The following is a 27,410-nucleotide window of genomic DNA, read 5'->3' on the forward strand; positions in this document are numbered from 1 at the left end:
GCAGTTTCGCGCGGGGTACGCTGGGGGGTGTAGTTCGTGCGGAGAAGGAGGGCCTCACCGCAGAGGCGGGGCCGGGGCGGGTCCCCAGCGACCCGCGGCCACGGTGGCGGGGTTGGTGTCGTGTCTTCCCCGCATGTCTTGTCCTCCTGCAGACACGACCCTGCTGGGTCAGCCCACAGGACGCTAGGTCCTGGAAAACCAATCCTGGAAGCTGGCAAGCCCATCAGGGAACAGGAGTACGTGGCAGTCTCACTGTGACAACTTTTCTACAGCTGCTCCTTCCTCTTGTCAATGAAAGGATGACCTCTCTGCTGCCCTCCAGTTCCTCAGCAGGGAAAGGACCCCAGTCTGCTCTCCCAAGCTGCAAACACAGGGGAAGGAAGCAGAACATGGCCCTGCTCCAACTTAGGTTGCCTACAGGACAATCAGCCAAAGTCTGAGTGCTGCCCACACCCAGCTTTGTCACTACAGGAGGTGACACATGCCCAATGTCAGCATCACACAGGCTGGCACCAGGAGCTCTCCAAAGCAGGGCTGCACCATGCAAGAGCCCACAAACAAGACGTTCACAAGCAGCTAGAAAGAGTATTTTATTTCAGCAAAGCTAAAGAAATGCTAGCTGCCACACAGAAAGTGAGCAGAACAGCGCAGTCAGTGCCAGTGCCAAAAGAGTCTTTCATGGACAGATATAATCATCTCTGCCTAGTGAGGGTCCTTCCTCCATCACCAGAGGTTTTTTCCGTTTGAAAAATATTCATATCAAGCCTGCACCTGCAGGTAAACCTGAGGAAAAAGAGCAGTCACTGCACTTCCATTTTTTCTGGCTTGAGTGATGCAATGAAATTCTTGTACTCCTCAGGATAGAAATTCTTGTACACATTTATCTTCCTCTTAATCTGTTTGGGAGTATCCTGGTAGTAGTTCTTCTCATCCCGAGCCATTTCCTGTGACAAAGGAGAAGGTAGGTCAGAGGAGCAGCCCCAAGAGCAAACACCAAACCAGCCCACCCACACCACTGTGATCACTGCCTGACTCAGACAGGGAGCTGGCCACAGTTCAAAGTGTTTTTTCCCTTAAGAATCAGCTGACTGCAAAACAAGATCCAGGACAGAGGGGATTAGTGGTTCTCATCCTGCTGATGGGAAGATCCAGGAGTGAATCACTCCAGGTGCTCCCTGCCCTGGAATGTACCTTGTAGTTCTCCCCGTGGTTCTGGATCATGTATCGCACATAGTCAATGAGGTCTCGTGAGAGCGTGTTCGACTTCTTCTCAGGGAGGCTGGCCTCCAATTCCATCTCTAGGCAGAGGGCAGAGGTAGCATCAAGGAGGAGAAGGAAGCAACAACACCTCAGAGGTCCCCAACCTTCCCCCAGGGTTGACTCCAGCCACACAGCTTGGCTGCTGGTGCATGCAGGGACATTTCCCAGCATGATGGTGCAGGAAAATGGCCAAGACAACAGCTCTCTGCTCGGGCTGCAGGCATCCAGGCCTGCGTTGCAGCTCTTCTCCAGCTCACATAAAAGGAGCAGACCCTTTCAGCCCAGGCTGCAGGGTGTGACTGCTCAAACCCGCCCAGCCCACCACTGAAACACATGAGGTACAGCCTCCATGGCTTCTTGTCACCCCGGACCCGCACACCAGCACATCTCACAGTGACAAGAGCCCTCTTGAGGCTGCAGGGACAAACACTGCGGAAAAGACGTGCTCCTCCACAAGGCCGGATAAGAAATAACACCCTTCCCTACCCCTGGCACAGCACAGGATGACAAAATAACCCACAGGGGCTTAGGAGAACCACAAATGCAAACACTGACCAGTCACCACGTACGGCTTCCGCACTATTTTCTTTCCTGGCTGTTGTCCATCACTTTCCTCTTCCATCCCCTGAATTGCACCAGAGAAAAGACAAATGAAAAAGAGCCCGTTTGGAAGAGTGCTGTGTCCCCACACATTGTTCCCAAAATTCCAAACTGCTTCTACAAGGCTGCAAGGGGCAGGAAATCCCAGCTGGTTTAAGCAGAGCCTTAGTTGTGCCATTAAATTGGCTTGTGGGGTGAGGCTGTCAGCTGAGATATGCTGTGTGAATGGAGACAAATGGCATACAAGGTCACTCCTACTTTTTCCTTGAATTTCTTGGGGCCACCTTTCACTTGAAAACGCTGCCCTCTTATGTAGATGGGCCAGGCTGGCAGTGCTGTACACAAAGAGCCTTTCTCTGTTATCAGGAGGAACTTGGCTGCAGTGTTCCCAACCCCACCTGTCTCTGGCAAGTCCCAGGAGATGGACTGACGTTTTTTATATTTATTCTAAAGTCCATTCTGTCTCCGGAGCGCTGTAGCTCGTTCCCACGCCAGGATCTTGGTGAGATAAGCGTGTAGATCAAGATAAGAAACGTGTCCATCGCCAGAGATTTATCCAGAGCCACCTGCCCCGTGCTGCGAGGGTACCTCCCCCCGCAAAGGAGCGGTCCCGGCCAAACCCTTCCTTACCAGCAGCTTCTTCGGGATGGGGACAGCTTTGTTGGGATCCTCGGCCAGGCCCATGTCGGCCAGGTTCTGCGCCACGGACTTGTGCGGGTCCCAGGCATGGCGGATGTGCGAGCTGCGCGGGGACAAGGGACATCACGGCTGTGTCCCCTCATCCCGCGGCGGTGCGCGTCCCCCTCCCCACCGACACGTGCGGCGGCTCGGGGCCGCCTAGCCCCAACCCACGCTCGCCCCCCGTGTCCCAGGCGCTCACCAGGCGATGCGGGGCGCGGCGCGGCGGCGGGCGCTGCGGTGGAGCCGCTTGCGGTTGAGGTTGTAGGAGTATTTGTGCCGCCGGTTCTTCCCCTTGGCCTTCGGCATGGCGGACACACGCGGGCTCCTCACGGGGCTGCCGCGCTCGCCTCGGGGCACCACGGGAAGTGTAGTTCCGAGACAGCAGCGCCGCGCGATAAGTGCACGCGTCGGACTGCAACCCCCGGCATACACCGCTTCAGAGGCGGTGGCTACGGCATCCGGAAAGGGCCGTTGTTGTCACCTTGGCCATGGCGGCCGGGCCGCCCCCGCCGCTAGATCCCGGCTCACTGCCCACATTCACTGACGAGGGATTCACGGAGAAGTTCCTGCGCAAGACCCGCGAGAACCCCCTGGTGCCCTTCGGTGAGGGTGGGGCGGGGGGTGGCGAGACAGAGGCTGAGTGAGGGGCGCTGGTCGTTGGTGAGGGGCCGGTCCCTCAGCCCCGGGCCTGCTGTCCCCGGGGAGGCGCGGCTCGGGTTCGGGAGTGCGGTGAGACCGGCCCGCAGCGCTCAGGCCCGAGACAGCCGCGCCTCACAGCCGCTGTCCTTGCCCGCAGGCTGCCTGTGCACCGTCGGTATCCTGGCCTACGGAATTCTCTGCTTCAAGAGAGGCAACACTCGGCGCTCCCAGCTGATGATGCGGGCGCGTGTTTTAGCCCAGGGCTTCACCATCGCCGCCGTGGTGGGGGGCATGATGGCCACGACTGTGAAATCCCGACAGTGACATCGGACAAGAGCGAAGCTGCAGCCACGGCCAAGCGTCTACCAGCAACCCCGGCTGGCAGGGTGGATCCTGGCTGCAGATAGAGTTTTCTGTGAGACCGTTGTGATGTCTCAGTGGAGCTAGTTCTGGAGCACTGGAAATGGGGTGAATACACTCTGTGATTAACATGTAATTTGGGCCGTGGCATTTTTTGTTTCCCCAAGAGCTCACCCTCCTGCAGCACTGAGGCTGCATGTCACTAAGGCTTATTACCCTGTCAGACTTCTTGTCCCTGGTTGATGCTGTCACAGGCTGATAAAACTGTGTCTTGGTGGTGGTCTGAGGTGTGGTTGTAGTCAGGCAGGGACTAGCATTTGAGAAATAAGTTGCCCATGAGGAAGGAACTGCTGCTTATGGCTTGGTCCTGGCAGGACACAGTCCTTAGGCAGCAGAGGAGGCAGTTTGGGAGGTTGTGTGACCTGTTCGATTGAAACTGGTGAGTAATAAAGTGAATTGCAGCAAGATTCTGACTGATACTGGATTGCAAAGCACTGAGAAGCCACAACAGTAAACAGTGCAGGGAGAAAAGGGAGCAGATATGGCTGTCTTAAAGCTGTGGTGATGCAAAAAGAAACAAGACATGAAACTCCCTCTGAAAACAAGCAGGGAACTCACATTTCTGAAATGGGGTCTGGCTGTGTTTTCTGGGATGTGCTGCTGCTTCAGCTGTTCTTGCTGTGAAATCAGCAACACCTTCATCCCCAAGGGACCTGTGTCCTGACAAACACGGTCCCACTGTTGGCTTTGGATCGTACCAGGGGGTCTGGTGATCCATGAGGCTTCACTTTCCCATGGCAGGGCCATAGAGCTGGGAGGACACGGGGCCCAGTCTCTGTTCATTGCACTGTTGGCTGCAGCAGCTCACACCTGCAGGGGAAGGGGCACAGAAACCTCTGCCTGTGCTGAAACACCTCCCCAAGCAGCCTGGGCTGGTTCCAGGTGTTGTTCTGTGAGTTGGTGCCTGTGCTCTGAATCCTTCTGAGGGGTGAACCCTCTATCTGCAAACAAGCACGTGGATTGTTCTGTCCAGGGAATTGCACTGGTGGGCCTTGGCAAGGAGAGAGGGAGGGCTCTTGCTCACCAGAGCTGACCTCTGAGATGTGAGTGTGGGCAACAAGCCATTGCCAGTGCTGAGCAGGGTGAGCTCCACCTCAGCACTGGGGAACCCAGGGCCTGTCTTCCCTCTCCAGCTGCCTGCATTTTTCCCAGAGGAAACTGCTTTTGGCTGCCTCACTGGCACTTCCAGCCCAGCCAGCTTGGGGCAGGGGTGTGAGGAGCAGCCAGTGGGCAGATCCATAAGCACAATCCCTTGGCAGCTGGAGGAGAGTGCACTGGACAGGGGAGCAGCTTGGCCTGTTTGGACAAGCCAGAGATTGCAGCTCCTTGGGGACAGAGCCAAGCCCTGGGTCCTGCTGCTGCTGCTTTGGCCTCATCCGAGCACAAACCCTCCAGCCTTCCCCTCACTCCTATTGTTTCCTGTAGGATGTTTCTTCCCCAGCTCCATCATTCCCACAGGAGGCTTCATTGGCTGTGGGTTCTAAACACAGCGTGCATCCCTAATACAGAAAGATGACAGTGCCCTGTAGGATTGGAGATGTTGGTTTATTGTAACAGGTAATTTGGACAGTCACAGATACCAAAGCCAAGGGGATGTAGAACAGCTGTGGGCACGGCTCCCCAAGAGCAGCCCCATGTGCTGCCTGACACAGAGCACATGGCAGCTGGGAGACCCAGGGGCCCAGCTGCCTGCAGGAGCTGGAGGGACAGAGCATGGGGGAGAACACTGCCCCCCACTAGTAGCCAGGGGTGCTTCCTGCTGCTCTGCAATGAAAGGCTGAGGCAGGTAGCCAAATCCCCAGGTGTCCTGCAGCACAGCAGAGCTGCCTACGCATGCTGGAGCTCAGGGGGGCCAGGCAGGAACAATCAGCCCTACGGGCAGGGGGCACAGTCCCAACACACACCACCAAGTGATTCCCTACACACCCATTTACCTTCCCAGCCAACTGGTGAGATCATGCCCCAGAGCCACGGGTGCCCAGGCAGCCCCCACAGCTGCAGCAACAGGACTGGTGATAGTCTGGCCCTGGAGCCACAGCTGCAGGGCAGGAGAGCTCTGCACACTTGGTTTCCAGCTGAGCAGGGCTCTGCAGAGGGGCTTAAGTGAACGTTTTGTGGCCTCTGCTCTATGTCCCTCCAAGCTGCTCTAAGCCCTTCCCAAGCCCTCAACAGACCAGACTCTGGGCACCAGCTCAAGGCTGTCCCTCTCCTGCTACCCAGAGTTGTGCAGCTTCCCAGGACTGGTGCCATCCCTGCCAAGCAGAGGAAAGAAAGTTCGAGCAGGGAGCAGGACTGAGGCATCTCCCTACACTGCCTTAGGTGGGCAAATCCAGGGGGGCAGAGCAACTGCAGACAGATGTGCAGGTTGTTCTCAGGGACAGTACAAGCCCCAACACCAGAACTCTGCCCAACACTGCTCTGGGCCCCTGGGTTAGGGAGCTGGGGGGCTTAACCTGCCCCACAGCAGATGGGCCTTCCTACCTCCTCCCTTGCAACTACACAACCTCCATCTCCCATTCTGGTAGCAAGAGGAGGAGCAAAGCAAAGCCAAGGGTCCCCCAAAGCCTGGAATCCCACATTTCCAGCTGCTGGTGTTCATGGGGGAAGGACAGGAAACATCCTGCACAGTCTCCCCACAGTCCCTTCCCACCTGCACCACTGTGCTGCCAGCACTGCAGGATGGATGGGACATGGACACTGCAGTCCCACCAACTTTTTGGGGCATAACCAGGCTCGACAGAGTTCTGATGGGCCTGGAGCAGCCACTGGCAGTCCAGGCCCAACCTAGGTCCCTGTACTCACATTCCTCAGTCCATGCCAGTCTGGCAGTGCCATGCTGCAGCCATGCTCCCTGCAGGACCCAGCAGTGTGGAGCCAAACCAGGGCTATTTCTCCACCCTCTTAACCGTGCTCCAGCTCTGCTCTAAATCCCATGAGAAAGGCAGACAGCAGCCCAGGATCCTACTGGGATCCCTGCCTCACAGCTAGGACTGAGGCCTGGACATGGGGCTGCCAGGACAGCTACAGGCAGGTTTATTCCCAGCACAGGGTTAAAGTGGGGAACACAGGAGGGAATATTTCCTGCTCATTTAGCCAGGCCCTCAGACACAATCTGCTGAAAAGCCTGGTCTGGGGCTTCCCCACTAACTCAGCTCTGCCACCCAGTGCCGCTTCCTGGGGAAATGCCACAGTGATTTATAAATAAGTGTAAAAAGAGACCAATGCACCTTTTAAGCAAAGGAAAACCATGGGGAGAGTTATACAACCAGTGACTCGAGCACAGCCGAGGCGCAGATCAAGGAGCAGGCAGCGGGAGGCCCTTCCCGGGCCGGCCCCTGAAGCTGCCTGGGCTCAGTGAGCCTGGCCGTGCCCGCTGTGCTCCCGGCTGTGCCAGGCACAGCTAACGGGACAGGGGCGTCTGTTTGAGGGAGATGAGCACCGAGCGCATCCGTGAGACATCCTTGCTCTGCTTGCTGCTCTTGGGGTTGAAATCACACAGCTGGGCCACCTTCTCCCACTCAGAGCCTGGGGTCTCCTCCTTGGACTCCTTCAGGAATGCTTCCTCCGATGCCCTGCAAAGACATTGAGAGTTGTCACTGGCAGACACCTTTCCAAGGAGATTCTTCATTCTGTCTTAACAACCCTTGTGTCCCTGCTTCCTGCCCCTTTACTCCAGCTGATGAGCTCAGTGTCCTCTGGGACCCAGAGACATGTGATGTTCAAGTCTGCCTTTGGCTGCACTCACCCAAAACATCATTCATCCAGGGGTGCAGGAGTTATCTGCCTGCTCCCAAGACTTCACCCCCCAGAGCCATCCCCAAAAAGGCATAAGAACCCACCACTTTCCATCTTCCACCAGCTCCCGCAGATGCATTTCCAGGAGCTCCACTCATCTCCTAAAACTCTGCCATTTGGAGACACTCAGCTGCATCATCCTCCCTCTGGTACCTCACCAGAGCCCAGTCCCTCCCAGCATCCCCCCTTCCCTTGGCTGGCAGGCAGTGCTGGGGCCGGGCCCCCAGAGCCTGTGGGGCAGGATATGGTCTGTAAGGAGCACATACACGTAGCCAATGATATCGGCGTCCGGCTGCTGGTAAAAGGCTTTGTCAGCGATCCTAGCCCCGGGCACAGAGAGATAGAGCGCGGAGCGGAGCGACAGGCAGGCAGAGGGTTAGAAAGAGAGAACAGAGGGGGTTAGTCCTCCCAAAGAGTGACCCACACACTGCAGCACACCAGGAGAACCTGGAGCCCAATCCTGCTCCCCTGTGAGCCCCATGCAGGGGCAGGAGGCACCAAAATCCCAAGGTGATCCCAAGTGTGGTTCCAGCCAGAGTGGCTCTGCACAGCCACCAGAGCCACTCCAAGACCTGGGGTCTCCCCCTTTGCTTGGCAACACTCTGTCTCTGCATGGCTGGGCCCCACTGTGGGGAAAGAGACCCTCAAACATCCCAAGAAGGCAGAAAGTCCTCTTGGCCATGCTGACCCTGGCAATACCTGTTGTTTGCTCGGTTCTTCTCCATCTGCTCATTCTGACGCAGGTTCCACTCCTCCAGGTCCTTCTTTGCCTTCTCACGCCATTCCTGCTCAGTCACCTTCGATGCCGCATCTAAGGCCCAAGTGAGACAGAGCCCATCAATCACACTGGCACCTGCTGGGTGTGCTGGGCAGCCCCTTGGCAGGCAGGACAGCTGCAGCCCCTCAGACCTGTCCCCAGTCCCCACCAGTACTGGCAAAAGGTGCCACTGCCCCAAGGATAGGAGATCTTTGGCAGGGACACAAGCCATCCCTCTGGGATGCAGCAGGGTCACCAAAAGGTGAGGGACCCCAAGGGCCCTGACTGTCATGTCACAGGGTGCCACAAGCACAGGGAGTTACACATGGCCTAGGGTCTCACCCAGCTCCTCCAGTCGCTTCTTCTGCTCCTCCCTCCACTTGCGGATGCTCTCGGGTTCCTGGGTCAGCCGGTCGGCCTTGGCTATGGCTGCGTAGGCATCCGTGGGGCCGTTGGACCCCTGCAGGACATGAACACCCACCATCAGCACCAGCATTTCCACGAGCCCAGCCCAGCCACCTCCAAGGGCCGGCAGCAGTCAGGACTCCACACTCCCAACACTGACAAGCCAAGATAGGAGGTAGGAAGGGTAACACCTTGGGACGTGTGGGACATTGTTCCAAAGTGCTGCTCAAGCTGCTGTCCCAACCTCAGGCCCTAAATCCTTCCCAGCCTTTCCCTCCCTGACTTGCTGCTTGCTGCCACTGCAGCTCTTGTATCCTCCTGGCAGCCCCACTGCACAGGGCAGACACTGGCCTTGGAACTGCTCCCCAGGGATTCCCTGGCACTCACAGGGGTTTAGGCAGCTCTGAGACTGAGCTGCTTCCCTCACATACAAGCTGAGGGCCCCGCCAGGTCCAGCACCTCCCCTAACACCTTCCACTGGCCAGATGCCCAGTCTGACACCAACTTCAGCAATGGGATTACAGCTTTCTTCCGAGTTCCTCAATCTAATTAAGTCTGCCCCATTCCTGATGCGATTATCATCCTGTAAACCAGGCATGGGCAGTGCATATGCCCCACTGCTGGGCACCAAGTGGGGTAAAGGGCTTGTCAGACACTGGCACTGCTGACAGCAGAGCTGGGCTTCAGGCTCCCAAAGGGATCTGAGACCCAGGTGGGGCCCCCTGAAATGCCCCTGGCCACAGGCCAAGTGGTTTTCATGAGAGACCCAAATCCCATGGCAGCCCTATGCTGGCTCTGGCCTCTGTCAAGAGATGCTCCTATCTGCCCCAGAGGCCTCCAGAAGCTAGCAGGCTGGAGAGAGGGGGCTTCTGTGGGGAATGGGCAATTTGTCACCTGCTCTTAGGGCCCAGGCACTCCTTCATGGCACAAGCCACCTGCAAACAGATGTGAGGCAGGTCATGGCAGGTGGGACACATCTTCTCTTCAAAGAGAATGGAGCAGCCAGGACTCCCACAGGAGACCCAGGCCTTTCCAGGAGCACCATAGCTGTTCTGCAGCTGGATAGCAAATTCCAGTCAATGCTGGGGGCAGAGCAGCAGAATGCTGGCCCCACACCCACCCAATCTCCCTTAGCAACCCTGGGCCAGCAAAAGGCTGAGCTCTCACCTGAAAGGCATCCCCATTGACAATGGCTCCACCATTCTGGAAACCTGCCCAAGAAAAAGGAAGAGAGAAGAAAAAACACAACTAAGGCAGTTGCAGGTGATTCCAGAGGGGCTGGTGTTCATGAAACTACATCATATCAGTTCCTGAGAGTTTGTCTGTGACTTTTTCAGCTCAGCACAGCCATGCACAACACCCCCAACAGTGTCCTGTCCTTGGTGGGATTCAGTGAGCACCTCAAACTCTCCCACACAAACTTCTGCAGGCATTTACGTCTTTATGGTGTTTTCACTGGTGTTTAATCTTATCTGGAGATTAGGGAAACTGCTCCAGCACAAGACTGACACAGGCTGCTGCTGTGACTGTAGAAACACAGCCTGACCAACCCCGACCTGCAGAGGCTGCTGATGGACACAGCTGATCCAAGAGCTGCCGGCCAAGTGCCAAGGCAACTCTCCAGGGACACAGCCCATGGAAACACTCCTTGTGCTCCACCAGGACAGGAGGGAATGCCCACAGGCTGAAGTCCTTGGGAGCCCACCTGGGATGAGCTGCAAGGTCAGGGTTGGTAATGAGACACCCATCTGCCCCCGCAGCCCCAGAGAGCTGCACACCTGGGTCACAAAGCCAGGCCAGGCAGGGGGCTTTGTGCTGCCAGGAGAGAAGAGGCTTTAAAGGAGTCCCACTCCAGGCCCTCAGCTTTCCCCAGTGACCACAGGGCTTCTCCTGGCCAACCAGCTGCAGGCACAGACACAGTGCAGCTCAGGCCAGCACTGTCCCCAAAGTGCTCACCCCCACGACTACACCCAGCTCCAGCCTGTCTGACTGCATTTATCACTGTGGCTGTCAACACCTCCCCAGACCCAGATCTGCCTCCGTGGCCCTGTATGCAGAGCTCTGTGTGCACTGCTCCACAGCCAGCATGACGAGACCCTGTGGGGCTGGGTTAGGGGAAGGAGTCAGAGCCCTGTGGCAACAGTGCCCCTATGTCCACACAGAGAGCAGACGGCAGAGCCTCTGCAGGCTGGAGGGAAAAGATCAGAATTAGCACATTCTACCTGCAGGGCCTGGGACCACAACGTTCCCAATGGCAATGTCTTCCATTTTGCATCCCAAAGGGGTCTCCTGTCTGTGGGGACAGTGACAAGGCTGTCATGGCTCCTCAGTGCCGCCTGGATGCCTTTTACACTGCCATAGCTGGGAGCACTGAAACATGGAGTCGGGAGTCCATCCGACCCAGGAAACCCAGCCTGAGCACAAGGGGGAGAAATCGCCACATGGCTGGCATATCCCAGCTCAGGATTCATCCCACATCCCCGAGGTTCGAGAAGCCCTTTGGGCACAAGCACAGGCCCAGACAATCCTCGCTAGGATGCCAGCCTGGTCCACAGGGTCACCCCGCCACCGGCCTATGAGGCGCAGCACAGACCTCATCACCCACCGGGGATGCTGTGCATCCCCCGGGGACCCCAGCCCCGCGTAGATGCGGCCCGGCGGACCCTTCCCTGCCTTCGTGGCACAAGAGGGCACAGCCCGCCGTTCCCCCACGAGGTCGGCAGCCCGCCCGTTCCCGGCGGGAGCGCAGCCGGGGGCCCCGGGGCCATGCTCACCCTGTTCCGGCGGGGCCGCCTGCCCGCCCGGGGCGGCGCCCGCCTCGCCGTCGGTCGGCCCGAAGCCCTCATCGTTCTCGATGCCCGCGATCTCGCTCTCCTGCTGGGCCAGAAAGGCGGCAGCCGGGTCCTCCTCGGCGCCAGCGCCCTCAGACGAGGAAAAGAAGCCGAAGTCGTCGGCCATGACCGGCCCGCCCGCGCCGCTCCCGGTCCGGCTGCGCGGCTCCGCTGGGCTGGGCCCGACTGTGCCCGGGCGGAGCTGCCGCTGTCACTGCGGCGGCGGGCGGGACGGCCGCGCTGACATCACGCCAGGGCGGGATCGCGGGCACGGCCCGCCTCCCCGCCAGCCGCAGCGGGCACGGGGAGCCGGGGCTGCCCGCCTGCCACACCCGGGGCTCAACCGGCCGCGGTCCCGCCGCGCCGACCCCTCGCGCGGGCGCTCGTAGCTGCGGGTGGGAGCGGGGGCCCCTCACGGCCTCCTCCATCTTAGCGGCCGCCGCCATCTTGGGCCCGGCGGGACCAGGGGTGCCGGGCACGACCCACCCGGCGGCACCGGAGGGAGCGGGCAGGACACACTCGACAGGACTGGAGGTGCCCGGGAAGGACCCACTCGGTGTCCGGCAGCCCCCGCGGTGACGGGAACACAGCCATCTCCCGGCGGGTCTGCGGCTCATATCCCCGCCTTGGGCTCAGGGCTCGCTCCCCCAGCAACAGGCTGTCCCCCCATCCCCGGCCTGTTCCGGGAACAAACGAGCAGCCCTCGGCACGCTTCGGAACTCCGAGAACAACCGAGCGGTGCTCGAACACTTCGGAACTTTCCGTGCGCCCGCCGGGGACACCCGAGAGCGGCCGCCGCCGCCGATGGGATTCGGGCATCTCCGGGCGGGCCCCAGAGCACTTCGGTTGTGTCCGGAATGCGGGCCAGCAGTTCCGGCGGCGGCCGATAAACAGCCATTGGCCGCGCCGCGCGGGGCCGGGGTGGAAGTGTGGGCGGGCAACGTCACTTCCGGAGAGTGACGGAGCGGCGGGTCAGAGGCGGCGGCAAAATGGCGGCGCCTGAGGAACGGGAGCTGACGGCGGAACAGACCGAGAAGCTGCTGCAGTTCCAGGTGCCACGTCCCGGGGGGCCCGTGCCGGCCGGCGGGAGCGGGGGAGGCGGTGCGTGGACACGGAACGGGCCGAGCTGAGCCCGCCCCGTCGGCGCTGAGGGGTACGGGGCTCACAGAGCCCGGTAGGCCCGTCCTGGAGTGGGGTGTCGGGCTGGGCCTGAGGGGACGGTGAGAGGAGAGACACCTGTGGGCCCAGTCCCGGCCGGGGTGAGTGAGACTCCCGTGCCTCTAAATACTTTGTCGGGGCGACGTTCTGTCATCGCTGATTGGGGAGGCGAGAGGTGGTTGCTGAGCAAACTCCGTGCAGGAAAAACTCCTTGGTAAATCCCGGCCATTTTAATTATTCTGAAAATTTCCCTTGTCGTAGCTGGAAAGCCTTTCCTGGCACCGAGGGAGAGTTACCCAGTGGGTTTCTGTGGGACACGGTTCCTGCCCCTCGCGATTGGGTAACGCCGCTGGAAACTGTAACGATCTAATCTGTGTCTGCTACACAACACGGGCAGGGTCGCTTAACCTTTGGTTTGCGAGACCTGGGGCTGTGTAGCAGACTAATGATCATAAACACAATCTGAAGAAGTGGTTTATTGAGGAGAAAACCGAGCCGGGCAGCTGAAATACTTAGGGTTGTTCAGTGATGAGTAATTAAGTGCGCTGAGCAATGAAAATTACCTTCAGGTGTCTCGGGTTTGTTTCCGAGCTGTAGGACGTCATGTGGCATCCCTTGTATTGCAGTTCTTTTACAAATTACATTATTACTTTTAGGGGTGTTTTGTCTGCTTTTGCTGCTTTACATTTTTTTTTTTAAGACTGTGTATTTTAAGTTTGGTGTGATGTACCTGTAGATTTAAAGGGACTCCAGAGGCATCTGGAGTGATGAGACAGGGCAGGTGTTCATTCCTCACATTGACTTCCCAAACCTTTACCTGATTCACAGCCCCTGCTTTAATTAATGTGCTGAGATGTTCTCCCATGACTGGACCTATGAGGAAACTTGCTTTACAGGTGTCCCCTCTAAGTCTGCTGCAAACTGAGCTGTTTGGGCAGTCAAACTAAATACAGACAAAAGGCACAGGGCAGTGTTAACAATTGCTGTTCCTGTGCTGCCTGGTGAGGGTTTTGTGCATATAAATGTGCAAAAGGTCCCATTCTCTTGCTGTGAGAGATCCTGGTTCTTGCTCATCTGCTTATTCTGGGCAAGTAGGACCAGCTGCTCTCACCACTGCCCCTGCTGCTATTTTCAAACCCCTGTGGACAGCTGTGAAATGAAATAATCCTGTTTCCCAATGCAACCTGGTGTTGTCATGGGCAGAGGGCTGCCAGGGAGGCAGGAGGAGGGATTCATGCTTCAGTCCAGCTTCCTGCACAGCCCTGGTTTGAGGCACAGGAAACACTCCTCAGGCTGTAAAGGGGAGAAGTTTTTTTCAGTTAGACACTGCTGTGGTCCAGGAGGTTTGGATACCAGTCAGGATCCTCACTCTTCTGTCTTCTGGGCTATGTGGATCAGCTTTCTCCAGGTTAATGACAGATCCCCACTGGTGATTCCTTCTCCTCTGGTAGGTCACACCTGGCTGAGAAGGGCTCAGGTGTGAATCCTGCTGCTTCCTCAAAAGTAAATCAGTCCACCTGGAAGATTTTTTTTTTTTTTTTGACTCCAATAGAAGGAGCTTGGTGTTTGGAGAGATTAGCTAAGTGTCATTAAAATAATTTGTACCTTGCTACAAGTCAGCTTGGAAATCCTTCAGTGATCCCTGCTGACTTTGCAGGGAACACTTCAGTGTTTTCAGGGATAACTTCACACTCTGTGATGTGCTGTACAGCATGCCATGGTGACAGGGCACTGCACTTCCACAGGAGGTTGTATCCCACTGCAGTGTGAATAGAGCAGGAGAGCAGGCTGGGAAAGAGGGCAGGATGACAAGGATGAGGTAAGGAATAGTAGAAGCCCTCAGTTAAACAGGGAGCCAGAGGGAAGCACTGAACAAGGACTGCTGTTCATCCAGCAAACAGCTGTTTGGGGTGAAGGTGCTGTTATCCTAAACTGTTTATCCCATTTCTGCAGGAGAGTGCACCTTTCCAGGCAGAGGTGAATGTGCTGCCCTGAGCCCTGGGGCACAGTTCTGTGTTAGTGCCTGCTCTGCATTAATTCCCCTGATGTTTGTGTGGTGGGTCCTGTACAAACAGCTTTGCTGGCAGAATGCTGAAACCAGCAGCTTCCTTGTGGGCAGGGTTGGAACAGGGCAGCTCTCTGCACCCTGCTCGGGCAGGTTAATAGGGAAAAAAAAAAAAAAAACAGTGGAGAGAACTGGGATAAACTTGAAATGAAATCAGCAAAGCCTCTTGGATGCTTTCAGCTTCGCATTTACAGCCAGAGAACTGGCTAATAATGTGAGGGAATAAAAGCATCTAAATGTTTCATCTGTCAAGACCTCGCTGTCCTGGCATTTGGAGGGAGAAGTTTGATGTGAACAGTTTAGGAAAACTGTGGAGATATGATCCATTTGGGAGATGGAAGAAACAGCAGAGCAGCTTTTGTAGGATCTGGTTATTGATCTGTGCCCATTACACTTGGGCTGATGTCTGATACTGTAATATGCTAATGAAAGTAATGGAGTGTTACTTGCAAAAGAGCTGGCACTCATGATATCATCTCTGACTTCAGCTGGGGAAAACAGAATGCTCAAGGCTGGATATGGCTCTGATTTAGGGGAAGGAGGAAACATGAAACTCCAGGCAGCGTTCCCACTCAGTGTATCGATCAAAACTCTCAGAAATGCATTTGCTGTAATATGCAATGAGAAACTCTTGGTTAAGGCTTTTTTCCAGTTAGAACTCAGACGTTCTTTACCCTTGGAAAGCAGTTCTCTGGAATTTGGCAGGGGGTTGGGAAGTAAGAGCAGTTATTCCTGCCAGTTATTCCTGTGGATTTGCATCTCCTGTGCCGTGTTTCAACATCGGAGCGTATCTGCAGAGGCGGCGGTTTCGTAAGTCCAGTTTACAACCTTTGTCCACTCAGGGGTATTCCTTCTGCCTTTGAGGCATGAAATTGTACTTTCCACTGCTTCAGTATTGAGAAGATTCTGGGCAGTCTCAAAGGTGAGAGATAGAAATAATTACCTCTAACAAAAACTTCATTATGCTTTACAGTAACACTCTTGCTTTGTGTGGTGGTTGAGGAGGCACTATTGAACTTTCCTGGCATTTATGGAATTTAATATTTTGGTTTTAAAATATTAGCCACTGTGTTGAGATTGGATTTATTTGGAGGTTTGAGAGTGCTGGTTTAATGGGACTAATTTTAACTATGTCTGTAAGATACATGCTCTTAAAGGCAGCTAATAAGAGACCACAGTGAGCATGATCTGAACAGCAAGGATTGAAGATGCTGGTTATTCTCTTAGCCTGGATGATACTAAGAATGTGCTCGTTTGCCATGTAAGTTTGTGGCTGAACATTCACCAGAGATGCTGTGAGGGAGGCAGTGGAAACGATGTGACATTTCAAGTTTCTGATGGGTTTCCATGACTTGGTGAAGCAGGGGCCATAGGAGTGTCACGGGGGTGATAATGACCAGTATCAGTGTTTGCCAGCAAGAGTTGTCTGAAGTGGCAGTTGAACTGTGGTCCTGCCATTCCTTACCTCGGGTGTGGGTCATTCTAACCCTGCTGTGTCCCCCAGAACATCGTGGAGCTGTGGTGTGTCCAGTGGAGCACATCTGAGTAACTGCCAACAAGGTGTTGAGTTTTAAAAGCTGCCTTTGCTTGGGCAGTTTTTTCCTGCAGTGTTTAATTGTGAAGCCTCATTGATCAGACAAGTGGTGGGAGCTCAGCACTGTGCTGAAGTGGCTTTGTCACTTGTGGTTTGAGTGCAGAGCAGCTGAATTAAGATGCTGAGGAGAAAAAAAAAAAAGATACAAGGAAATTCACCTCCTTGGAGAGTTTGTGTAGAAGACTGAGAAGTGACTCGAGCTGCCTGTCATTGTGGTGGTGGTGAAGAAGGGTGAAGTTGGCTGGCTCTGGTCTCTCTCTGGAAATCAGAAGGTCTTGCAAATGCTGCAGTGATTCAGTGCTCATTAAATGCTTGTTGATAGCTCTGCTGCTTTCTGACCTAAAATGCAGAAGAATTTTGCATCATTTAAAAAGGAGGGAATGCTCAGTAGTGTTCTTAGTGTGCACAGATAATCCAGGCATTTAGAGACAAAGGTGTAAATGAGTTTCTGAATCTTGTAAGCTTTGTAAAAGCCAGCAGAATTTCCAGGGGGTTGAGGAATGGGGGCCAGAAGGCTTTCAAGGCTCTGGAATAAGCACATTGTGACTCCACTGTAAAAATCAATTAATTGAGTAGATTGCAGGTGCTTTTAATGTTGTCCTTCTAAAAAGACAATGAAGTGTCTGCTGTAGGAGTTGAGGTTAAAAAAATTAAGTCAGAATTCAAAATAAATTGAATAAAAAAATAAAGTCAGAATACAAACCCTAAATTTTACTCTTTGAAGCACATCTTGAAAGAAAGATAGCTAAACTAAAACATTAAATGACGAAACTGAGTGATAATCAAAGGTATTCCAGCAGCAACAGCTGAGTTCACTGAGCTTTATCTCTTCTATGAAATCCAATTCTGCAGTGCTCCCTTGCAAGGCTTGCTGCAGACTTACTTTTTTATAAATATTTATACACCACTGAACAGCGGCTTGAAGTGGGTTTTTTCTGAGCTTCTGCAGTCACCATGCTTTAAACCGTCTGATTGGTTCTGTGCAGCAGAATGAAACAATGATTTTTGCCCAGTGGATTGGAGAGAAGGTGGTGATCTGGAGACTTGGTGAGAAAGAAGCCAAGAAATGCTCGAAAGTTTGAACCGAGCCCAGAGATTGAATAGGGCATTTGTCCACAGTGTTTGTTACCCGGGTGGAAATGGCATGTGGAATGTATGAATGGGGGCAGGGAGGGGAATAGATGCACCATCCTTCTCCAGTAGAAAAACAACTCCTGCATTCTTACATGGTCAGCCTGTCAGGAATGTGTCAGGGCCTTTTCAAGGAAGCCAGGAAAATGTCTGCTCAGACCTTAAACAAGTGCAGTGGGGAGAGATGTTTCTGTGGCACAGTGACAGGGATCTTCTCTTCAGCAAACCTTTGTCTCTGCTCAGGAGATCTTGATGTGGCTTCCTGCAATAACAGACACAATTGTTTGATCTCCTGTGCAGAAATTCTGATTGGCACAGGGTTAAAATATGCCCAGTGCCTTTGAGGTTTGCCAGTGTATTTGGACTGTTTTCTGTTTCGGGCCCTGTGTTGGACTGTGGCTGCTTTTTTTTACTACACTGTTTATTATACTTTTTTTACTTCTCCTGTGATACTGGGAACATCACCTTCAGTAACGCCTGGCTGGGTTTTGGTTTTAGTTTCTGTTTATGCTGGCAGAGAGTGGAGTAACAGTCATCCCGAGTTTTCAGAAATGCTTTGTCTGTTTTTTGAGTTTGAGGTGATGTTTGAGGGCGTTGGCCTGGCACATCTTTTCAGAGTGAAGCCTGTGGGCAATATTGTGTTAAACCCTTGGCTGTGCTGATGCTGTTGTGGTGACAGACCTTGGGCACGCTGAGCTGGCTGGTGCTGGACGGGTGCAAAGGCCTGTTTGAGGCCTCCTGTGTGTTTACGGATTTGGGTTGGCTCAGGTCACTCTGCTCTCAGAAAATGAGCATTGTGATAATGTGTTGTGGTAACTCCCATCATGTGCTCAAGGGTTGTTAAGAGCGGTCAAAATGCAGCACTTCCTGGCACTCATCTGCTTTTATTCTCCTTCTTTAGGACTTGACTGGCATAGAGTCCATGGACCAATGTCGCCACACACTGGAGCAGCACAACTGGAACATAGAGGTACCACTGAAAATGAGATTTGGAGCAGTTTCCAAGTACCTGGATTAAATGCAGCCCTCTGTCCACCCCTGGGTTTACCCAAAGTAGCTCTTTAGAGCTGCATCTCCACACATCTGGAGAGCTGGTTTCAGCCAGGCACAGCAGAGTCATTATGGCTGTGAACAATCCCTTGACTGGCACACGGTGTGGCCTCCCGTGGAGCCTGTGTGCTGGCTGCCATGGGGAGGCCTTTCCATATGGAAAAGAGCGCTGGTGGTTGCTGTTTGTCAGGAATTGTGCTTATCCAGTGCCCCGGGGCTGTGGACAAGTAATACCCACTGTCAATGTCCAAAGTATAAAAACCATAAAATGCCTGAAACCTCCCTTTGCTCTTTCTTATGTCAAAGGCAGCTGTGCAGGACCGACTGAATGAGCAAGAGGGTGTCCCAAGTGTCTTTAATCCTCCTCCACTGCGGCCACTGCAGGTCAATACAGCTGACCACAGGATCTACAGCTACGTTGTCTCAAGGCCACAGCCAAGGGCAAGTTATCTTACACTGGATTTTGTCCTGCTTCTTGGCTGACTCTCTGTGAACACAGAACCTGAAAGCAGGGAAAGAAATTGTTTTCTTTGCATATTGTTATCTCCTTTCTAAATGTTTTATCTTACGAAAACAAAACTTAGAGCTATTCCTTCAGTTTCTGTTACTGCTGTGGAGATTTTCTCCATGTTGTGATTCACAGTATGAGGACTTCTGTTTTTTTTTATCATAGACTGTCTTGCTGTGGTGTAGTAAAACCTTTAGATCAGTTGAATTGGAACAAAGGACTGTCCCCTCCATGTGACAGTGATAATGTTTTTCTTTTTAGAGCCTCCCTTAAATGTGTATTAACTAGAATGCAGTATTAATTACTTTCATTAATGTTTTACAAATGAGTTTGCACGAGCGCCTGTAAGACTTGCTGCTGTTAATCTCTTTGTATAGTTAAGAAAATTAAATCCTTATTTGTAATTGCAGGGCCTGTTAGGATGGGGTTACTACTTCATAATGCTTCCATTCCGATTCACCTATTACACGTTACTTGATATATTTAGGTAAGTCCTTGTTTGTGCTGACTCACTTATTGACTGCATCAGGGAACACACTAGCTCAGATTTGGCTGGATCTCTGTCACTTAGATCTTTAAGCCTCGTGGCAGATTTTCCATTGGTTTGCTTAACTGGCATTATCTCTAGCCTTGTGAAGTTCCTGTGCTGTTTAGTAAGGAATAAATCTTATTGCAGACAAAAAGAGCACCTTGCAGCTCTGTAAATGAAGTGTTTAATTGGAGATCAAACTCCACACAGCTTTACAATCTGAATGCCACATAAAGGGGTTGCAAAACAGTGTCCAGCTGTTTGGTATTCTTGGACAAACATCAGAACCATGTCCCATTGGGCTGGGCCACAGGTTAACTTGCCCTAATTCCTGGATATTATTTGGCATAACCCAAACTGTAAACACCTCTGCTTTATTTGAATACCTTTGCTGTCTATTGCCTCTTCTCCCTTTGCTGCCCCAAAGCACTAATTCTCCTTGTCTCCTTTACAGCATTGATAGAGGGAAAAGGGAATGGTAAGGGTGGAAAATAGCCAGCAGTCATTCCATCTGCACTGGTTTGGCAGTTTTCTCTGTTGTATTACTTTTTTCCCCCACTGAAGATATTTCCAAAGTCCAGTGTATCTTCTGTGCATCAGTAGAACTAAACAACACTGATATCTGCCTTGCATTGAAGCTTTTTCAGCTTCAGAGGAATGACAGTTTCATAGGACTCCTAGTGTAATGTTCCCTTTCTACAACTCTTTGTACATTGGAATTGTTAGTTCTGGATTAGCAGAAATGCAGTTTTCAAAGTTATCTGGTCAAAACTGTGTGGCTTTTAACAGCCCATCTTTGACTAAATTCCTCAAACCTCCTGCTGTTGGTGTGTCTTATGCCTGATGCTTCAGAGGAAGCTGAAACTGTTTAATCACACAGAATTTGGATCCTTACTGATCCCTGGCATGAGATGAATCTTCATTGGGAGTTGGTTCTGTAGCAGTGGTATCAGTTTGGAGCGGGTGTCAGTTCAAGCTCAGATTATAAATGTTCAAGGGTCTCAGCTGTGACTTTTTTCCTCTTTATGAATCCCAGTGACTGTGTGTGGAAAAGAAAATCCATTCCTCAAGAAGTCAGTGACCTGAATTTCCAGTGTCCTTTCCTTTCCTTCCTTCCTAGGTTTGCTCTGCGTTTTATACGCCCCGATCCTCGTAGTCGGGTCACCGACCCAGTGGGTGACATTATTTCATTTATTCATATGTTTGAGGAAAAATATGGGAGGATACACCCTGTCTTCTACCAGGGAACTTACAGCCAGGTCAGTGTCACGTGTTGGTGATCCTGGGGAGTGGGGATTTTGCCACATGGTATCAGGGCCTACGTGGCAAAGTTACTTTTCATCTACAAGCCCAACATTTATCCCCAAACTCTCTTAACAGGGTAATGGAGAGCTAGTGAACAAGTGTATTGGGAAACCAGTGTCTGCCAGGCTTGATGATTTGCCAAGCCTGCAAAGTTGGAAAGCAAAGCTGCTCTGGCTGTTCCTCAACCGTCTGTGTGACTCTGTAGCCGACAGCTTTTCTTTGTAATCCTGCCTTTGTTTTTATAAACCGGTGTGGTGTGCCAGAGTCTGTCCTTCTGTTCACCAAATTGGGATTAACTGCCTGGGCTTGTATCACAATGCAGCTTCACAATAGTGCAGGGCCTCAAAACTGAGAGGGAGCCCCTAAGAAATTATGGGAGATGAGTGTTCCATAGATCAGATCTGAGGGAGCTCTCTGTAGAAAAGGGCTGTTCCCATGGACACTGCCTCTTCCACAGCTTCTCTCAGCCTGCCCAAGGGAAGGGTCTCCTGCAGAGCCTCCCATCAGACAGCTGGACCTGCACTGTTTCCCAAGTGCCTGGGATAAAAGTGTCAAGTGCCTGTCTGCTCCACACTGCACAGTGATAGAGCTCACTGCCTCTGCAGCTCTTTTAGGCTCCTCTGTCATTCCTGGAATCCAAACTCAAATAATCATGGAATGATTAGGCTACCCAAACTCAGTGCCAGTAAATCAGGGAGCATATTGTGCACTTATCCTGTGCTCTTGTTAAAAATGCTCTTGGGTGGGTGGAATCCAGACACTGTAGATGTGGAAAGGGAGGGCTTTTTTTCCTTTGTTGTCTGGTTTGTGGGGTCTTGCAGCATTATTTATTACCTGTTTTAATAGAATTTTCATTTGGTGTGATCTGAAGACTGTGTCCTGTACAGGCTCAAGGGAAAGCTCAGCCTTGGCCACTGTGAGTGCAAGGGGTGAAGGAGGTTCTTCACTGCCAGCTGAGTCTGGTGAGGCAGCTGAGGTGTCAATCCATGTCATGGCCTGCCCAGTTCCACTCTGAGTTCAGTGTTCTCCAGAGCCACATCCTGAGAGGAAACGAGAGAACACCACTGTAGCCCTCTTAAATAAAAGGCTTATTTATAAGCTCTAACAGGCTCATCCTCCACTAAAAACGCTGTAGTGGCAGAGTAGTGCTTGTGTCACACAAGCCTTGTGGGTGCTGCATTCCCCTTGCCCAGACACCCTGTAACTTCTCCTCCTCTGCTCTTATGCCAAGGCACTGAACGATGCCAAGCGGGAGCTGCGCTTCCTGTTGGTTTATCTGCACGGGGATGACCACCAGGACACAGATGAGTTCTGCCGGTAGGTAGGAGAATTTCCCAAAGAGTTCTCTTTGCACTTGAAATGCAGCTTCCCTCACGTGGTCTCTTCTCATCCCCCAGCAATACACTGTGTGCACCTGAGGTCATCACCCTCATCAACACTAGAATGCTCTTCTGGGCTTGCTCAACCAATAAACCAGAGGGATACAGAGGTGAGTGTGTCTCTTCTGGACTTTACCTGTCCCCTCCTGTCTCTGAACAAGCTAGATGCTCTTTGACAAATTTACACACATGAAACACTTCTGTATTTTGTGCAAGTAGACAAGAAATGTCAGGAATCCATGGGGAAATACATGTGTTGGTTTCCTGGGGTATCTCAAAAAGTTTGGATGCCAGGGAAATATATTCTGATCTTCACCTCCACCGTTCTGTGTATCTCTGGGCAATTGTAGTTCTGTGCTCTTTACTGTGGCCATTCAGGCTGCTTTCAGTGCCTTGTCAGTGGGAGTTGGTGGGTGTGTGCTGGGGGTAAACTGAGTGGAGAAACAAGTATCCAACTAGATCTGTCCATAACACTGGCTCCTGTGATGCCTGAGGCCAGGAAGGACTTGTTAGGTGCATTCTTTCCCTTTCTGAGACAGTCATTGCAATCCACACCCAATCTCTGTCTCCTCAAAAGCTTACAGTGTTTGAGAGCTGTTGATAGCTGGCCAGACAAAAGTTTAATAAGGTTTTGCTGCAAGTGGAGCCTTTTCCCAAAGTTCTGTTCATGGCTCCTGTGTTTTTTCCACCACTTCTGTTTCATGGTCAGGAAAATGCTAAATTTGGGTCACTCTTGGCTCCATAATTCTGCTTCCAACTTGAGAAAACAGCTGTCTGAGCAGACATTTTTTGACTTACTCCTGTTTCATTGCTGCAGCACTTTGGAATCACAGCCTGGAAAGCAGAGCTGGGAGGGATCATGGCCTTCCATTTAATCCCTGAGCTTGTCTGGTTTTCTTTGAGGGGCTCCATTAGTGACAATGGCTCCAAGTTGCATGATGTACCATGTGTCTTTTAAGGAGGGAATCAACAGCTGTATATGAACAGTAACTTAAGCACATAATCTGTTCCATTCCCTGCTTCAAACAGAGCCTGCCTCCAGCAAAACCAGCCTAAATTTGTTCGAAAATGTTCAACCTGGACATACTGCCTTCTCCCCCATGACAGTTTTTTCCTGAGTCCAACTATCCCTAATCACCTGAGCAAGTGTTTCCATGTGCTTGTCCTGTGTTACTCTTCCTGCAGTTTAAACCAATGGCTTTGTCCCGTTTTGAATGGACATTCAGAGCCATTTACTTCCTTCCTGCTTTGAGTTAAAAGAGCCTTTTTTTGGTTACTTGAAAGCTTGGTTTTTTTCCCCATCAGTCTTTGTGCTCCCAAAGCCATTTTCTCCCTTTGCTAACTTAGAGAGTTTAATTTTCAAAATGGAGCCTTCCTTGGAAAAGAGAATGTCTAGGGAAGGTGTTTTCCTTGTCCCTCAGTGATGGGAAACACTTGTGCTGCCCCCCTTGTTGGCCCTCGTGGGTGGGTAGTGACATGTGTGTCTGTTCCAGTGTCGCAGGCCCTGCGGGAGAACACGTACCCGTTCCTGGCCGTGATCATGCTCAAGGACCGCAGGATGACCGTGGTGGGGCGGCTCGAGGGCCTCATCCAGGCCGACGACCTCATCAACCAGCTCATGTTCATCATGGATGCCAACCAGACATACCTGGTGTCCGAGCGCCTGGAGAGGTAGGGAGGAGCCTCCACTAACACAGACATTGTTGAGGCAGGCTCTGCTCTGTCCCCTTCCTTCCCCCAGACACCGTGTGTAGGCACAGAGCTCAGCACCTCCCGTTCTGTAACACAGCCCACGGGCTCTCCTCTTACCAGGGGGATCATCAGTCCATAAATTCAGGCCACCTTAGAGCCAGGGAGCCAGATGTTGTTGCACACAATGCCACCACTGAAAGGTGGATGTGAGTACTCTGTTCTCTGCAATTGGAGCACACCTTTGGCATGCTGGAGCTTTGCAGGGAAAGCTTGGACAATAGCCATGAGATCCAAGTGGGAGCAAAGGCATTGTAGGCAGGAGAGCTGGTGTCCATAGCTAGCTGGTGTGTGCTGCTGGCTGGGCTGGCTGTGCTGAGCTCTGGCTGCTTTTCTGGTGTGGCCTCACAAGTCCCTGGTGACTCTTAGGGATGTACAGGTTGCATCCAAAACAGGACCCCACCATTTGATTTTCTGTCTGTCCCTCCTCTGCCCCATGTTCTGTGTGAGGACCCAATAACATGTTCCTGTTTATGAAATGTGCAAGGAATTACCTGAAGGAGATAAAACCAAGAAGACTCAACTATGAGACAGGAATCCAGGGCACTGTTCTTGTGCTGTCTATCAGTTCTGTCAAGTTGCAGGGGTTCAGAAGCCTTTTAAGTTCAGTTCCACCCACCCTTGGGAAGCAGTTTCATTGAGGGACTGTGGGGACTTGGCTTGGCCTTTTGGGAGCTTGTGGTACCTCAAGGCATTACCTGCTGTGTGCTCCTATGAGTTGGAGGCTGTCACTGCCCCCTCGGGTCTGCTCTCAGCCTGCCACCCCCTCACTTGAGGGCCTGTCAGCCCTGACCACTTCCCACTCGTGTTTGCAGGGAAGAGAGGAACCAAACCCAAGTCCTGAGGCAGCAGCAGGACGAGGCATATCTGGCGTCCTTGCGTGCAGACCAGGAAAAGGAGCGCAAGAAGAAGGAGGAAAGGGAGAGAAAGAAGAAGAAGGAGGAGGAAGTGCAACAGCAAAAACTGGCAGAGGAGAGGCGGCGGCAGGTGAGAACAGAGGGGTTGCAGGAGGCTGCAGTGTCCTGTGGGATGCCTCACCTGCCGTAGGAATTGTCTTACTTGGGGCTTGGCCATCCTTTGAGGCTCCCGGAGCAGCTGTGCTGCAGGGGACAGGCACAAGGGGCAGTTCAGTGCTCAGCCATTGCTCCTGCTCCCTCCTTGCCTTGCAGACACTGCAGGAGGAGAAGGAGCGGAAGTCGGAATGCCTCCCTCCAGAGCCACATCCTGACGACCCCGAGAGTGTCAAGATCATTTTCAAGCTGCCTAACGATTCCAGAGTGGAGCGGCGATTCCACTTCACACAGTCACTGACGGTGAGCCTGGGGCAGAGCTGAGGGGCCTTCCAGAGCAAGGGGGTGAAGAGACTTGCAGGTGGCTCAGCAAAGCTTTATTTCCCTTGGACTTTGCCAAATGGTGACCTCTGCTGCGAGCCTTGGCAGGCAGAGCTACTCCTTGGTAAGGAGAGTGCTGTGGGGCCTGGTTCCACCACCTTGGAAGAGGAGAGGAAGAAACTTTATTACCTCCTTAAAAGCTGGAAGGTGTCTCTTCCCATGACAGGGCAGGGTGGGACTACGTGATCTTTAAGATCCCTTCCAACCCACTTAACATTCTATAATTCCACTGCTCCCTATGAAATAAAGGTGTAGAAAGAGCCAGAAACAGTGTCTTGTTTCCCCAGTTCTCTGTGCCAACCCCAGTTTCACATGTGCCAAGGAAATGGCTCTCACGTCTACAGTGCAGTGATGGTGCAGATTTGGGAACCTTCCCCCGTGGGATTCGCTCTGGCTGTGTCACTGCTCCCCCAGCTGGCAGTTATTTCTGTGCTTCTTTCCCAGGTGATCCACGACTTCCTGTTCTCGTTGAAAGAAAGCCCTGAGAAGTTTCAGATTGAGGCCAACTTCCCTCGCCGTGTCCTGCCCTGCCTCCCTACAGAGGAGTGGCCCAACCCCCCCACGCTGCAGGAGGCCGGACTCAGCCACACGGAAGTCCTCTTTGTGCAGGACCTCACGGACGATTGACACTTCTTTTTTTGGTTTTGTTTTTTTCGTTTGTTTTGTTGTTTCGTTTTTGTTTTTTCGTTTTCATTTTTTTTTTTTTTTTCCAGAAGACAAAAAAAAAAAAAAGACAAAAAAAAAAAACGGAAAGAGAAATTCATATTATTATTATAATACAATATTTTTTTTAAAAGACTGCGTACAAACGAGGGATCAGAGACCACATGGCCCGTGCCAGCCGTGCCGCGTGCGTGCGCTGGCGAGAGGACGCGTGCGCACGGCCATCCCCTGCACCGGGGTGGGCACTCAGGGGGGAGCTGGTGTCGCCCCTCCGCCCTCCCTGGGGAGGAACAGGAATGGCAGCTCTTGGTAATTACTGCTTTTATTGATGACAATAATAATAAAACCCCAGCAACCCAACATCTCGTGAAGATTTGATACTCTGCTGCTCCTGAGAGACACAAGACCGAGCACCGGAATGTGCTGGGAGTGGGGTGGGGGGAAAAGGGCTGGACAGACTCTCTTCAGCTTCCCTCTGTGTATAAATACTGTTCTTTTAATATTTCTCTTGCTTTGTAATGACCAAAGGAGATTGGGGTTGACTATAGTATTAACTTTTTGATAAAGAGCTGGTTCGATTCTTACCCATGTGGGGTCTTGCCCAGGGTTCTTAGCCTGCGTAGTGTAATAAACTCTGCCTCTAGCATGTCTGTGCTGCTGCTTTCTGCCCCTGCCCCAGGGAGGAGCTGCTGTGGGACTCATGGCTCCCAGAAGTGTGGGTGCACTCAGCTTCTGGTCTCACACTGGTGCTCACTTTGCACCAGTGGAGCTGTTGCCTGAGACAAGAGTGTGCCCAGCACAGGGGATGGCAGGGCTGGGGGTGCTGCTGTGCATCTCCCGTGGGCTCAGGCTGGGAGGGAGGGAGCAGGTGGGAGGTGGAAAAGGTGTGGGAGGTGAGTGTAAGGCTGGTCCCTGCCAGAGGCTTGCTCAGGGCTGTGGAGCTGTGCCGGAGCTGCCCAAAGGCAGAGTAGTAGGAGCCTGTTCCTCCAGTGACCTGTTCTGCAGCCAAGAATGGTTGGGGGTGGAAGGAATCTCAAAGCACATCTCACTCCAGCCCCCTGCCATGGGCAGGAACGCAGGGATAGCCTCTTCCCTGGCCCAGCATGGGAATGCTGGAGGGTTGGGATGGAGGAGAGGTGGAAGGTGTCCCACTTCTCTGGCTGGAGCGACCCAGGGAGCTGTGCTGTCCCAGGATAACAGCCAGGATTATCCCGTATCTGTGCAAGCTGTGAGGGCTCTCCAGGTGGGAAGGAGGGGGGTGTGTGGTGCTGCTCAAAAGCAGATCCTGCTGGGGCAGAGCATCCAACCAGTCCCTGCTCCCACCCTCAGGCTCTCCTGGGCTCTCCTCCAAGCCTCTCTCTAGGGCCCTTCCAGCTGCAGCAGCTCCTTCCCATCCCTGGCCCCCACACTTCCCCTCAAGCCCCCACGGAGACAAGAGCTGGGCCCAGCGTGTTGGTATACATCATACATTTATTAGTGAATATCCCTCTCAAAATCAGC

General features: G+C 52.9%; 4 protein-coding genes across 5 annotated transcripts; 2 read left to right on the forward strand and 2 right to left on the reverse strand.

The window, feature by feature from the left end:
- Nucleotides 1-577: 577 nt before the first annotated feature.
- On the reverse strand, nt 578-2,883 carry NOP16 (NOP16 nucleolar protein). Its single transcript, XM_083871488.1, has 5 exons — nt 2,741-2,883; nt 2,491-2,602; nt 1,816-1,885; nt 1,192-1,298; nt 578-944 (listed from the first exon to the last, which is right to left on the reverse strand). Exons 1-5 carry the CDS (start codon nt 2,845-2,847, stop codon nt 801-803), a joined length of 540 nt encoding a protein of 179 aa, XP_083727614.1. The 5' UTR covers nt 2,848-2,883; the 3' UTR covers nt 578-800.
- Nucleotides 2,884-2,976: 93 nt separating this feature from the next.
- On the forward strand, nt 2,977-3,676 carry HIGD2A (HIG1 hypoxia inducible domain family member 2A). The gene is made up of 2 exons (XM_083871920.1): nt 2,977-3,144; nt 3,338-3,676. The coding sequence occupies exons 1-2, from the start codon at nt 3,030-3,032 to the stop codon at nt 3,502-3,504; spliced, it is 282 nt and encodes a 93-aa protein (XP_083728046.1). The 5' UTR covers nt 2,977-3,029; the 3' UTR covers nt 3,505-3,676.
- Nucleotides 3,677-5,126: 1,450 nt separating this feature from the next.
- Nucleotides 5,127-11,549, reverse strand: CLTB (clathrin light chain B). The gene is made up of 5 exons (XM_083871837.1): nt 11,332-11,549; nt 9,725-9,768; nt 8,495-8,612; nt 8,095-8,206; nt 5,127-7,172 (listed from the first exon to the last, which is right to left on the reverse strand). The coding sequence occupies exons 1-5, from the start codon at nt 11,513-11,515 to the stop codon at nt 7,001-7,003; spliced, it is 630 nt and encodes a 209-aa protein (XP_083727963.1). The 5' UTR covers nt 11,516-11,549; the 3' UTR covers nt 5,127-7,000.
- A 316-nt stretch (nt 11,550-11,865) lies between these two features.
- FAF2 (Fas associated factor family member 2) lies at nt 11,866-26,020 on the forward strand. 2 transcript variants are annotated; one of them, XM_083872118.1, is made up of 11 exons: nt 11,866-12,440; nt 18,238-18,306; nt 18,693-18,827; nt 19,305-19,381; nt 20,544-20,682; nt 21,960-22,045; nt 22,126-22,217; nt 23,601-23,778; nt 24,672-24,843; nt 25,026-25,169; nt 25,692-26,020. In XM_083872118.1, the coding sequence occupies exons 1-11, from the start codon at nt 12,378-12,380 to the stop codon at nt 25,872-25,874; spliced, it is 1,338 nt and encodes a 445-aa protein (XP_083728244.1). In that variant the 5' UTR covers nt 11,866-12,377; the 3' UTR covers nt 25,875-26,020. The 2 variants fall into 2 exon arrangements, with proteins under 2 accessions (XP_083728244.1, XP_083728245.1); XM_083872119.1 differs by lacking the exon at nt 11,866-12,440 and adding an exon at nt 15,299-15,533.
- The last annotated feature ends 1,390 nt before the right edge of the window (nt 26,021-27,410 follow it).

This window comes from Zosterops lateralis, assembly GCF_965231275.1.
Source record: "Zosterops lateralis genome assembly, chromosome: 14".
NCBI classification, from domain to species: domain Eukaryota; kingdom Metazoa; phylum Chordata; class Aves; order Passeriformes; family Zosteropidae; genus Zosterops; species Zosterops lateralis.

Excerpts from the sequence above, each read along its gene's own strand:
- NOP16 (XM_083871488.1), bottom strand. The coding sequence starts at position 2,847 with ATGCCGAAGGCCAAGGGGAAGAACCGGCGGCACAAATACTCCTACAAC. Across the intron at positions 2,603-2,740 it reads GCCGCGCCCCGCATCGCCTG|CTCGCACATCCGCCATGCCT; the intron begins GTGAGCGCCTGG and ends GTCCCCGCGCAG. Across the intron at positions 1,299-1,815 it reads GAAGCCGTACGTGGTGACTG|AGATGGAATTGGAGGCCAGC; the intron begins GTCAGTGTTTGC and ends CCCTCTGCCTAG.
- HIGD2A (XM_083871920.1), top strand. The coding sequence starts at position 3,030 with ATGGCGGCCGGGCCGCCCCCGCCGCTAGATCCCGGCTCACTGCCCACA. Across the intron at positions 3,145-3,337 it reads GAACCCCCTGGTGCCCTTCG|GCTGCCTGTGCACCGTCGGT; the intron begins GTGAGGGTGGGG and ends CCTTGCCCGCAG.
- CLTB (XM_083871837.1), bottom strand. The coding sequence starts at position 11,515 with ATGGCCGACGACTTCGGCTTCTTTTCCTCGTCTGAGGGCGCTGGCGCC. Across the intron at positions 8,613-9,724 it reads TCAATGGGGATGCCTTTCAG|GGGTCCAACGGCCCCACGGA; the intron begins GTGAGAGCTCAG and ends CATGTCCTGCAG. Across the intron at positions 8,207-8,494 it reads GAAGCGACTGGAGGAGCTGG|ATGCGGCATCGAAGGTGACT; the intron begins GTGAGACCCTAG and ends CTTGGGCCTTAG.
- FAF2 (XM_083872118.1), top strand. The coding sequence starts at position 12,378 with ATGGCGGCGCCTGAGGAACGGGAGCTGACGGCGGAACAGACCGAGAAG. Across the intron at positions 18,307-18,692 it reads AGCACAACTGGAACATAGAG|GCAGCTGTGCAGGACCGACT; the intron begins GTACCACTGAAA and ends CTTATGTCAAAG. Across the intron at positions 22,046-22,125 it reads GACACAGATGAGTTCTGCCG|CAATACACTGTGTGCACCTG; the intron begins GTAGGTAGGAGA and ends CTCATCCCCCAG.